Here is a 14340-nt window from a genome sequence, read left to right as displayed (position 1 = left end):
TTTAATTCAGGTTTCTTGAAGTTCGTTTGAATAAAATTGACAACCATCTGTTAGTTTAAAAAAACGTATAAAAATTATAAAATGCATAATTCCTTTTCAGGATTGAAGCATTTATAAAATTTATTTTATAAATAAAGAAAAATAAAAGTCAATAAGTTCCTAATAGGTCGTGTTAAATACACTTTCCACCCAAACAATGGCCTTTTCATAAACTAAATTAGTTTTTTTTCTTATATCAATTACTATTCTTAAAACAATTTCAACTCCAAAAATATTTTAATTTACCTTTACTAGAAATAAATGAGTCATCAAAGGGTTAAATGCTGACTCCCAAGTATTGAACATTTTATTTTATATTTTATAACCTTCGTTGACCAGAAGATTAGTAGTCGTAAACCCAAAATAGGGTCTATTTTGGGTTTACGACTACTAATCTTCAATTCCGTAGCCTTGCAATTTTGAACCAATCGAGAAGATAAGGAAACTCCTAGATCAGTACCCCTAGAGGTATTGATTTGTCATGGGAACATGGAGGACTTAGAGACTCGACAGATTTAACGTGCATCAGTCACCATTTACTACACGGAGAGTCTTTGACCGGTGAGGATTGAACCGGGCCCAGTGCCCTACTAACTAGGCTATCCCGGCCAAATATTGAAAATTGCTTAAAATAGATATGCAATAACCATTTATGCATTACTAATTTATGTTTATTAGGTACATTGCTGATTAGATGCTATTTCCTTATGCAAATTCGCCTTTATTAATTTTTTTTTAAAAAGCAGACGGATTTAAAGAAAAACTATAATTAAACATTTATTATTTTAGACAGCTCATTTTCTGAGATTCGACTAATTTTTTCTTTTGGTAAACGACTAATTTTTTGTTTCGGTAAAGGACCAATTTTTTACTCTAAATATTTTTTAGTACTTAAATCTGCTAATACATTTATTATACAGACACTCCCAACGAAAGAAATAGCACCGAGCAAATAGTCAACTAAGTCCTTCAACTGTGTGGGAAGAAAAGTTTCTTCTTTCTTCAATGAAGTTTGTTTAACTCATTGTTACGATATAGTCTGTATTTATTGAGTATCGATATTTATCGAGTGTCAATATTTTCCGGTATTTATCTAATTTGGTATTTTTTGCTATTATTTTGTGTCTATATTTATCCGATTTATGAGAGATCGTTCTTCAAGGAAGTTAGTTTTACTCATTGTCACGATATAGTCTGTATTTATCGAGCATCGATATTTATCGAGAGTCAATATTTTCCGGTATGCATCGGTTCCTTATGACATTTATTGAGTGTCAATGTGTTTTCCGGTATTTATCAAATTTGGTGTTTTTCGCTATTATTTGTGTCTATATTTATCCGATTTCATTCATTTTAATTTTCATTCTGTAAAATAAAAGCTTCTTTTAACATCCTAAAGGACATAAGGAAACTTCTGTTTGTTACGAGGATGCTAGGAACCAATTTGTTGATATTTGACTGACAGCATATATAGTAATGATGGAATTTCCGTAACATGTTTAAAACGTGTTATGGAAATTTGAAACGTGTGCTAATACGTATTGCTTATACTCGTATCTTTTCTTTATATTTGTATGAGTTGTGCTCCAGCCAAAGAATAATTAGCAATACAATATTAAACTGTATTGTTATATTGTCATTATTTCGACAAAAAATAACAATTAAAGATTTTTCAGTATCTAGAAACCCTTATAAAATGAATTTTTAACAATATTCACCAGTTACAAAATATACCAGTTTATAATTTTAATGACCAATAAGTAAGGATAGCTTAAAAATAAGAGAACATTAGACACTTGACATGATAAAACAAACTTATCTACATAGACGTCGTGAGTTAAAAAACAACGAACCAATATGTAAGTTCAATTTTTCTTACCCACTAGACTGTAATTCACTGCCTGTTCGCTTTGAAAGAGAACTAATTTCGCCAAAATCACCCCACGGCTCGGTCTTACCGCACTCTCCATTAACTCTTTCGGGAGGGGCGAGACATAAATGTATTCGTAAGGAATCAGTATCAGGATGGTAAAAAATAAAAAGCGGTAGCTTAAGTTTGGGCATAGCCAGGTTTATTTTTGCTTTTACTTTAAGTCTATCACATCCAATAATCTGCATGTGATAAAAGTGTAACTATACAGTTTTTAATTTGAACTAAATAGTGGTGAATTAAATAAAGTAAACTATCATTACTAAGCCCGCATATAAACTGCTAAAGAACTACTTTGGTTACCAGTTTTATCTTTTTACTCTGATTGATACGGTTTCATGTTGGCACGTTTTTGTGACAGTCGGCGTGAAAGGGTTAAGTATTACTACTAAAACAACTATGTGAGAAAAATTTAAAGATGACATGCTAATTCAAATTTAATTTAAAAAATTACATTGCAAAATAAAAAAAAAACATAACTATTCTGTTGCGATCATTTTTTATTGAAATTCATGAAATTTTGAAGTGATAATTTTCTTTTATGTTATCTTATATATTACGAGCCTATAGATCATTTGTAACTCAATTATTATAATTGTCATCAAATTTAAAAAATATCTACTATCCCATCTTCAAAAGCTAGAATAATAATATTTTATAGTAAATATTGGTTTTTATAATACCCAATAATATTTTTTCTTACCGAATTTTTGTATTAATCGATTTTAATTGTTCTGAGATAATTATGACTGAAATTTTCATTTCTAAGTACGAGGATGACACGGGAGTCTAAAAATGTTAAAAGTGGTGACTAATAAACATCTCAAATTTATTAAGAGAGATTAAACTTGGCAATTTTTTCGGACAAATTTCTTTCATTTTACAATTAAAGGTAAATGTAAATTTCATTTCCCTTTAAGCATGTATTGCTATGGTGATAGTTATAACTTTAAAATTTAATCGATTAATTATATGAAAATTAAAAATAGTTTCTACCACTTCCAGTTGCAAGTGGAATCCCTGAAATAGACGAACTCCCGAGAAAGTTTTAAAAGACGCGATCCGAATTTGATTTTTTTAAGAAATTACGAAATGATTTGTAATTTCTAAGAACATAAGAAGAATTCCATTAATATCTCTAAACTATCAATCTGTATGGATATTATTGTTCCCTCATTGGATGTATGGATATTATCGTAACCCTTTCTAAAGCCATAGTAAGCATATTTACCACCAATTTTTGAATTGTATGGTGAACTTTTTTACCACATTTAATTCAGGTTTCTTGAAGTTCGTTTGAATAAAATTGACAACCATCTGTTAGTTTAAAAAAACGTATAAAAATTATAAAATGCATAATTCCTTTTCAGGATTGAAGCATTAATAAAATTTATTTTATAAATAAAAAAAAATAAAAGTCAATAAGTTTCTAATAGGTCGAGTTAAATATCTTTAGCACCCAAATAATGGCATTTTCATAAACTAAATGAGTTTGTTTTTCTTATATTAAGTTCTTAAAACAATTTCAACTCCAAAAATATTTTTATTTACCATTACTAGAAATAAATGACCCATTAAAGGGAAAATGCTGACTCCCAAATATTGAACAATTTATTTTTTATTTTATAACCGTCGTTGAACAGCGGACCCAATTTTGGATTTACGACTACTAATGTTCAATTCCGCAGCGTTGTAATTTTGAACCACTCCAGAAGACAAGGAAAGTGCTGGATCAGTACCCCCAGAGGTATTGATTTGTCATGGGAACATGGAGGACTTTGAGACTCGTCAGATTTAGCGAGCATCAATCACCATTTACTACACGGGGAGTCTTCGGCCGGCTGGGATCGAGCCCACGAACTCTTGGACGTGGGCCCAGTGCCCTACCAACGAGGCTATCCAGGCCAAATATTGAACATTATTTAAAATAAATATCCAATAACCATTCATGCATTACCGATTTATATTTATTAGGTCTTAACTGTTTAGATGTTATTTTCTTATGCTGATTCGTTTTTTTTAAATTTTTCTAAAAAGCAGATAGATTTAAAGAAAAACTATAATTAAACAAATATTGTTTTAGGTAGCTCATTTTCTGAGATTCGACTAATTTTAATTTTTGGTAAGGGACTAATTTTTTGTTCTAAATATTTTTTTGCACTTAAATCGGCCAATACATTTATTATACAGTCACTCCCATTGAAAGAAATAGTCACCCAAGTCCTATAACTGTGTGGGGAAAAAAGTTTCTTCTTTTTACAAGGAAGTTTGTTTAACTCATTGTTACGATATAGTCCATATTTATTGAGTATCGATATTTATCGAGTGTCAATATTTTCCGGTATGTATCGAGTATCGGTTTCTTATGACGTTTATTGACTGTCAATATTTTCCGGTATTTACCTAATTTGATATTTTTCGCTATTGTTTTGTGTCTATATTTATCCGATTTATGATAGATCGTTCTTCAAGGAAGTTTGTTTCACTCATTGTCACGATGTAGTTTGTATTTATTGAGTATTGATATTTATGAATTGTCAATGTGTTTTCCGGTATTTATCAAATTTGGTATTTTTCGCTATTATTTTGCGTCTATAGTTTTCCTATTTATGATAGATCGTTAGACTATATTTTTAATTGTTATCGCGACAAGTAAAAATATCAATATTTTACGATGCATCGCTCAGTTCCATTAAAAGCATACAAAATGTTATTATTATTATTATTTTTAAATTTTAATGTAACACTGAAAGAATTAAATTATTTTTATCAATAATTATAGCTTTTTTTAAATATACTTTATCCATATCTGTTGCATTACGTTTTATTAGCATTTCTGTGGCGTCTACGGAAATATTTAAGAAGATAAGTTGGTAATCGATAATTTTGTCTTCCACGATCTTGTTTTCCACAGCATTGCTACTTATACATGCTTCCCTTTTTCATTTCAGGCGATATTTAATCGTATATATGTTACGGTCAATGTGAAATAGTCGGTTATTAATATATTAACCGTTAAATGTTAATAATCAACAATATTATTAAATATATTATTAATAACCAAAATGTCGGTTAAAGGGACTAATTTAAGTGAACATTAACCGGTTATTATTAACCTCTTGTGCGCTCGAGTCAATTCGAGCGCGTTGAACAGGCCAAACTGTGCACACTCGAGATAATTCGAGCGGCACTGTATTTTATGCTGCTATAATTTTTCACACTTGAATATAATCGAGAATTGAAAATAACAATGTGAAAGCTAAGAAAAAAATCGTTTTATTGATATTTATCATTTAGATAGGATTGTAGGCTATATAGCACTTATTATTCAAGAATAACATACACAGAGATGCCGACTTGCTCCGGACAGCGAATAAATATTTTCAAGTGGTAGTTTATTAATTGTGATTCTTGATTTGATAAATTCAATTTAGTAGATTCTTATCCACCACTATTTCTAAATAATTCGTAGGATTACTAATAATAATGTGATGCTATACCTTTTAAGAAGCAACCAAAACTAGTCAAATATTTGTAAAATTTACTTTGTAGTTATTTACCTTTTATTTAAAATTATTTTGGCGTGTCCGGAGCAGTTAGCATCTCTGAATACAGCCTTTTACCATGGAACAGAAGCGCAGTATATATCAAAATTGTCCGCGAAAAGAAGAGACAATGTTCTGAAGTGAGTTTTTTTACATTAAAAAAATGGATTTTTTTTGACGGTTTTTTTCAAAAAAATCTGTACGTTAAGGGGTTAAAATAATAACCAATGAAGCTTGGTCAATGTCATTCTTCCCCGTTTTTATTGGAGGTAGTTACGTATCTGCCACGCTAGTGCCAAATTAATTTCAAACTGAAAAAATTAAAAAAAAAAAAAAAAAAAAAAAAAAAAAAACATGTAGATGTGTTTGCCCGGTGTTGGCTGCGAGTTATACATTTCGAGTTGGTCCCTTTCTGCAATGTTTTTTTTTAGTTCCTGGTGGGCCGATGCCTGGAATTTGGCAAAACTTGGCGATTAGTAAGCCACAGATCACAGTACGGAAATCTCCCCTTTTAATATCTCATTCTGACCAAAAGGAGCCGTTATTATTAATAACAACCGGATTTATTACTTTAGTCGTTACATATATACAAATTCCACTTTTTTCGCAACATTTAATACTATTTTTTTAACATAATTTATTTATAATCAAACTAGAAAAATAATTCAGTTTAGAATAGTACTTACGAATCTAATAATATGACGCGAATTTTTTTATGATCATAACAGCATTTTAATAAATGCCGTAATATATATCTAGCTTAAAACGAATTATTTGCAATTTTGAGATTAAAAATGACTTTTAAAATGAAATCTAGTTAAAAGTAATTTCCATCTTTTTCATAACAGTATTGGTAAAATTTTTAATTTTTTAATAGACAATTATTATACAAACGCTTTCAGTTTCATAGACAAAATCGTCTCCTGCCAATAAAAATAAAAAAAAATTTATGTGGAATTAAATAAACATAGAAAGAAACTTTGAGTTCCTAAATCTTTCCTACAGTCTTTTTTTAAAGTTTTAATCTAACACTTAAAGTATCTGGAACCTAGGTTATTTCGCCAACATTTAGAGGTATCAGTACCGATCAGTACTTTCTTATATATATTTGCTTCATATTTTTTTTTACAAAAAATATTTTTAAAAATTATTTTTACAATTTAAGCTATAGTCACTGTTTTATATTTTTTTCTTCTTAGTGAATTATTGTTAACTGTTAGATTAGTATATCTATTTTTAAGACACTTTAACTTTTCCACCACGTCGGTAACTTAGCTTTCCGCTTTCTTTCCTTTATCCCAAACTCATTTTCAATTGCATTTTTATTTTTTAGTGATATAGACTCATTATAAAGAGTAATTTTTATCTTAGGATAAGTTTTCTTAATATTGAAATATGGTATTTAACATCGTAAAGGAATGCGTCAAGAAGAGAACCTTTACGTTTTCCCATTAAAAAAATGCATGCATGCATGCTTCAATTATAGATTCATCATGGTAGGCAAATAATTTGATATTTAATTTATTAATAGATATTAATTATAAATATTAAATTATTTTTACTTAACAGTCAATAAAAATGAGGTTAATTATAATTAAATGAAATTAAGATTTATATGTTTAAATAATCTTACCAGGCTCCCACTATCTGCCATTAACGAAAAGTTTTTTTTTAATGTTGTGTTCAGAATTACAAACATTAATGATACATATTCATTAATAATTTTCTCTCATAATTTCTTTCAGACTGTTGTTTCTGGATCAGTTGAGCCGGATACAATTATGCTTGAACGATCTGATAATGATGAATTGAAAATGAAATCAGTAAATGTTGGATCTAAGCACCAAAGAATTGTTTTAAAAGGTAAAACTCAATGCATCCCTTTTGGTGTAGTCAGTAATATTGACTTAATTTAAAGTTCTATGTTTAGGTACTTTATTTAAACAGTTAGTGTTTCCATTAAAATGTCATTTTACGTCTTAGATTATAGTTAACTCATTGCCTAGCATTCCACTGCTTTTAACTGTAATTACTTATTACATACCATAATTTACTAATAAATTCAAGGACTTTTTTTCAAAAAAATGCCATTAACAATTTCATTCGCATTTTTTTAAAAAAATTAATTGAAGTTAAAAGAACATTACTTAAAATACGTATCTAAATTAATTAAAACTCATATTTTAAAAAAAAAATCAAAATTTTTTTTATCATTTTTACAGCCCGTTTCTGATTGAATAGTTTTATCACAAAACTGTGATGAAATGCACTTTTCATGATTTTATGTGCATGAAAAAATTAAAAAAGTGTTACCGAATCTCTTTCCCAGCTAGTTTGTGATGCAATAAATGAAATCTTAGGTATTTATAATGAAAAAATAAAATAAATATAATAAAAAGCATAAAAAATTTAAATGAAAATGACTTAAAATATTTTAAATTTAACTCAGGTATGATTTCTTTACACGGAGTCCCAATTATAAAGGAAATTAAATAAAAACTTTAGAATACATTCATTTCGACCTTTTACGAGACAATAAAATTTATTTTAATCATGTTTTGAAATTAATTACAAGTTTCGTCGACAAATGGTGTTGCCAACTACGAAAATAACTATGGAACAATGATTTCAAATCATAATTTGTAGAAACAATGAGGTGCACATGAGGAGGACAAAAGTTACTGAATCTGGTGCAAAATCTGCAGTTGGAATGGTCTTACATCGAGTAAAAAAGCCTTTTTTCAGACTTTTTACAGTCTGTAGCATTACCTGTTGACAAAAGTCGGTGTTGGTAAAATTTTAGAGAGAAAATATTTTTGGATTGTTTGAGTATAACGCGCAAAAAACTGAAAATTTCTGTCTCTCTTCATTTTTCTTTCTTTGATTTTTCTAATCTTTGGTCGCCAGATAATAATAACGCCAGATAATTGAAGTGTAAAAAGCCGTTCCTTGCCATTCATACTAAATTAATTTGAATTATTATCAGTATTCAGTGTTTGTTACATTGTTCACACAGATCATCTCTATTTTATTTAAAACGAATCCGCATCATTCATTTTTGCTCTAGTAGTAAATCGAAAAGGAAACAAAATGAGGATTCAAATACTAAAAGTTGTCAATCGACTAAGTACATTCTTATAATGCAGCTGACTAAAATGTGCTAATTTGCATGGTTTAATAATTATAGTAGCATAAATATAATTGAACTATATAATATAATTGAAGACATTATATTGTCTTCAATTAGTATAGAGTTCAATTGTACTAAATAGTTCAATTATATTTATGCTATAATAATTATTAAACCAAAGATGCCAACTTTCTCCGGACAGCAGATATATACACTGGTGGATAAAATTAAGAGATGGAAAGCATTTTCGCACATTCATTCGCACATGCAAGAAACCCGCGCACCGCTCCATGTGTTTGACAATGGTTCCGTGAATGCCCAGAGGTACAGGCAGAAGCCCTATGTGCGTCTTTTCAGGGGCGCTGTTGGCCCTGAGTTCATTTTTATGGACGACACAATCCGCGACTACATAGGGCTCTCATGGTTGATTAGTATCTGGAAAGAGAGGATATTCAACGAATGAATTGGCCAGCCAAATCCCCTGACCTGAATCCTATTGAACATGCTTGGGATGCTCTTGGGAGAGCTATTGCGATGCTCCAACCTTCCCCCAGAACCATTATGGAGTTAAAAATTGCTCTGGTGGAAGAATGGGTGGATCTTCCACAAGTCTTCCTTAATTCCCTTATTAACAGCATGCATACTCGTTGTGCATGCTGTCTGTCTGTCAGGGGTGACCATACACCATACTAGAGGCAACACACACTATACAAGCCTCTCTTTTATTAGCATCTTTTATCCTTAAGTTCAGACTACATTGGATTTATTGGCAATAGGTCTTCTCAGTGAATGTTACTTTTATTTTTGTTTTGCATACTTTGCTATCATGGAATAAGCTATATCCATACCAAATTTCATTTTTTTATATTCAGTATTTTTTGAGATATTTGGGAAAATGTCTTCCATCTCTTAATTTTGTCCACCAGTGTATTTTAAAGTGGTAGTTTATCAATTGTGATTCTTGGTTTAATAAATTAAATTTAGTAGATTTTTATTCACCACCATTTCTAAATAATCGTAAGCTTATATAATTCACCACCTTAACTAAGAAGTAAATTTTGCAAATTTTTGACTATTTTTGCTTGCTTTTTAAAAGGTATGACATTAGCATACCTGCCAACTTTTACGCATCTGGCGTAAAATTTTATTTCTATTTTTAAAATGGTAGTAAAATATATGCTTTCCATATATTCCTTGCATTTATAAACTTAATCTATAATATTTTTTAATTCACCACTATTTTTAAAAAAATTAAGCATATATAATAATATGTAAAACTATTGTAGATCTCTGTATAAGCTTGTTCAAAATACAGAGAATGCTATTGGCTAAAATTGCATTTTAAATTTACTACCACTGGGTAAAATCATCCTTGAATGGCTTAAAAGATGGCAGGTATGCATCAGCATACCCTCCAACTGCTACGGAATTTCCGTAGTTTCAGAAATCTTCTTTTCTGACGGTAAAAAAATTAATGTCTTAATAATTAAAAAAAAATAATTTTAGCGTAACTTGTCCACTATTACTTATAAAAGTGCAGGCCATATGGCTAGATTCTTATGTTCTGATAAAAGTTTTATGAGAGATCCATTTGCTTTAAAAATTTCTACTTTGGATCGCTACCACTAGAAAGAATTATTTTCAAAATCCTCATAAGTTGGAGGGTATGCATCAGTACTAAGAAGTGGTGAATTATATAAGCATACGAAATATTTACAAATAGTGGTGGATAAAAATCTACAAAATTGAATTTAATAAACCAAGAATCACAATTGATAAACTACCACTTTAGTTGCTGTCCGGATTGCAATGACTATTTCACTCATATATATTTGTAGTAATTCTTTATATGTAGTGGTAGTGAAACTCATTTATAATTATTATTATAATTCAAGAAGTTTAAAGGATTTATATGAGTTTCGCTATCACTTTAAATATTAAAATTAAATTTTATGGGAAAATCGGAAGAGTTGGCAGCTATGCTCCAACTGCGAAATTTCTTTTCCACGGTTTCCACAGTCTGGAAATTTTTTTAAGTGGTAGCAGAGTGAGATAAATCTAGATGTTTTAAGCTACTAATAAATGTTTAAGTTAAAGAATATATACATGGGGTATAAAAAATACATTAAGATATCTTTTAAATTCTATAATAAAGGAAAATTTGAAAAATATACTATGTTGCATATACACTATGTTGCTACCTCTTATTTATTTTTCTTATGTAGTGGGAATCCTGTTTGCGATATTAGTACTTTTTTTAAAAAGAATAATTTCAGAATCTATACTAACCAGCCGTGTTTCTTACACATAAACGAACGGTCATTGAAACTGCATAATCACATTTTCAGAGTCTGGTGGGACAGAAGTTGAAGATTTACCAGATGACTCTAAAACAGTGTCTTGTATAAAAGAAGAAACGGCCATCGATCTTGGAAAACTAGCTGTACGAGTAAGTAATCAGGACTGTTATTTATGAAACAAAACCTATTCTAGTAAAATTACAATTTTATTATTTATTATCATATCAATGTGTATCAAGCTCCCCTCAGTCTATTTATTAGAGATATAAGTAAGTCCAGATCCATAAATTGTTGATCAAGTCAATTATTTTTTCCAACTACTACTATTGAATTTTCAAATTTTCAGGAAATTACTTTTCTAGTTGCTGCAAAGATAATACATTAATATTCAAGAACTACATGTAAATAACTTCATGCATATTAATAGTTAAATAGACAAATGTCATTTTTTTTTATAAAGATAACATTTTATAAATTGTTATTTAAGTTTTGTACTACTAGTATATCAGCTGGCCGAAGACTCCCCGTGTAGTAAATGGTGACTGGTGCATGTCAGATATGCCGGATCACAAAGTTCTCCATGTTCCCATAACAAATTACACCTCTGGGGGTACTGAATCGGAGATTAATCGTTCTCTGGTTCAGGTCAAAATTACGATCTATGAATGTATGAATGGACGTATGAATGGGTCCGCCCTATAAATGGGCGTGACGCATGGTTGTTGCAGTAGTCGAATTATTGGCCATAGATGACGACACTGGGAAATAAGAACAATTGCACCCCTTGCCTCAATTGCCTAGGACAACAACAACAACCACAAGCATATTTCACGAAAATCTAAAATTTCGATGTAGTTTATCTTTTCCACACATTGAAGAGTTGATGTCACTTTTCCACAAACTAGCTTGAAATAATCGAAACAGTTATATAAACCACAATCAGAAATGTATTATAAATGATAAATTTTGAACTTTCTTGTTTGTTGCATCAAAGCCTTAATATTTTGACCAACTCTTATACGTTTTTGCTTAAAATTTTGGTATATATTTAAAATAACAGTAAAATTTAAGCGTTTTTTTAATCTTTTTGACTTAAAAATTAAATCTAAAATGATTTAGACTACCAACACATAAAAAAAATTAAACATATTAGATGATTACGCGTTCAAGCTTGCCGAAAGTGAGAATTATAAAACTGCATGTAACTGTGATTGATTTTTGCTCCAGAATATTACTATCGAGAAATATAAAAATTAGTAAGGTGAGTGGTACTGAGCAGCCAGAACAATATTAAGTCTAAATAATATAATATTATTTTAAACGTTTAGTAATATTTTTCATTAATGACTCTTTTTTACCAAAGGCTACGTTTTCGTCAGTCTATTTTTATTGTTGCTTTAAACTATGGAATTTTATCTGGTATGTACGATTTCAGTAATATTTATGCACTACATCTAAATGCGGTTTTATAGATTTGTTTATATCTCTGCCCTCCAAGAAATTCTAATAAATCGAATGTATACAAAAGTGTTTATCATGTGTAATTTTAAGTGTTAGTGATTTTTCTAATTTGAAAATTGCTGCCTTAAATGTTGTTTTATTACGTTTTAATTATACTGTGTTGGTAAATTGGCAAGATATTGTAATTCCGTATATATTTCAGGTGGAGAAGTTTTATCGCTCTTCTAGAGATATAGAATGGGGCTTATTGAACAATAAAATATACCTTCTTCAGGTAAATTAAATTATGATAATATAAATTTTTCTAGAAAATTAAAAAGTATCTTTTCCTGTTTAATAAAAAATTAGAGAATAATTTGATTTATGTTGGACCTAAGGAACGTAGGGGCTCATCGTATTCAGCAGATTTTCGGGGCTGGTGAAAATTTATTAAGAAAACGATAAGCCTTACATTTTATGTCTGACAAAAATAAAATTATTTTCTTCTTCTCTATCTACTTGAAAAAAATAGCGTTTTAAAACATTTATTTTTTGAAATTAATTTTTGCTTTTTACTGTTTTGTCTGTTACTTTACATATGTCAGAAGGTGGTCGCAATTTCGATTCTAGTAGGTAAAAAAATGCCGTTATAAATTCTGTTTTTGTTTTTTTGTTTTGGAGAGTAATTGCTCTTAAATTGTTTAATTTAAATAAAGATTGATATCAAGATAATGAAGCCACATTGCATCGGACAGTGAATTGATATTCTCGTTTGGTAATCTTCTAATTTATTAATCTTGGTATAGCAAATTCGACTTACAGGGTTTTACTCACCATTACTTCTAAATATTTCAAAGGCTTATGTCATACACCATTTTGTTACAATTTAGCTGTGTCAGGCCTTATACAAAATTGGCAGAACTAACCGAAAATCAGCGAATTTTATTTTGTAGTTCTATATCGTTTTTTAAAAATGTTTTGGTGAATCTGGAGCAGTTGATTTCTCTGTCAAGACGAAAACTTCAGTTCAATTTTTAAAATTGACCTGTCGGACTGACAAAATTTAGATAGACCACAAAATTCTTTAAACTATGGCAATAATTCTACTTGCCTTATAGTCAACAAACGACTAAAGCTTACATTGTCATCAAATCCAAAGCTTCGATAAAAATCTTTGCGCTATAGCCAATCAGGAAGTAATCGAAATTAAAATTGACGATAAAGTTCTTTAGTCGATATTACGGGAATAAATTCGGCTCGTTGAGATCAGAAACCATTAAAAATTCCTTTTTTTATCTAACATTGTACTCCAGTCAGTGGCTTGCTCACTAGATAGTTTACATGTTAAAAAAATATCAATGTGCGATAAATTTCCTTTTGCCCTCTTTTATTGTTAGCACGAGCAGAGCTCTAGTGACGATTTAAAAGAGTGAAAAATGGCGAGAAACTATTCGCGATGAGAGGATGATAATTTCTGTAAGTCAGGAAATGAGTGAATCTTGCATGGAAGTCTAACCAGACTACCTACACGAAACCGTGTAGAGGCTTTCTGATGTCACAGTTGCCTATGGTTTGCCAGACTAAAATTTGTTACTCCACAAACTGTTAAACATTAATTTTCTGTTGTTGGAGTATGTTAATGAAAATATTACCATTATAAGTTTTTATCTTAGGCGAGTCAGAAATGCCAAATTATTTCATAATATTAAAACTATTTTTGGTTTAAAAATGGATCTTTTGTTATCTATTTAAACCGAATGAGTAGTTAACAGAATATATTATCTACCTAATTTAAATACAAATATGCTACTCCTTTTTTCTGTAAAAGCGCACTTATAATTATCATATAATGCAAGTATTGGGCTATACGAACCGGGATATTTTTGCTGGTGGGACTCGTGTTCGTGTCGTGAGAACGGAAATTCGAATTCTGCTGGCCGAAGAAACCTCTTGTAT

At 29.8% G+C, this 14340-nt stretch overlaps 1 protein-coding gene across 2 annotated transcripts in view; it reads left to right on the top strand.

Annotated features, from left to right (window-relative positions):
- The window catches only part of LOC122270504 (uncharacterized), a 105109-nt gene that overhangs the window by 47591 nt on the left and 43178 nt on the right, over positions 1-14340 (top strand). For both annotated transcript variants that reach the window (XM_087149842.1, XM_087149843.1), the window contains exons 19-21: positions 7260-7377; positions 10993-11093; positions 12608-12679. In XM_087149842.1, coding sequence (XP_087005968.1) covers positions 7260-7377; positions 10993-11093; positions 12608-12679 — 291 coding nt within the window. The remainder of the gene's footprint in view (positions 1-7259; positions 7378-10992; positions 11094-12607; positions 12680-14340) is intronic.

The sequence above is a fragment of the Parasteatoda tepidariorum genome, chromosome 8, assembly GCF_982258835.1.
Source record: "Parasteatoda tepidariorum strain Cologne lab strain chromosome 8, Ptep-v5.0, whole genome shotgun sequence".
Classification (NCBI taxonomy): domain Eukaryota; kingdom Metazoa; phylum Arthropoda; class Arachnida; order Araneae; family Theridiidae; genus Parasteatoda; species Parasteatoda tepidariorum.
This window is presented reverse-complemented; position numbering and strand designations above follow the sequence as displayed.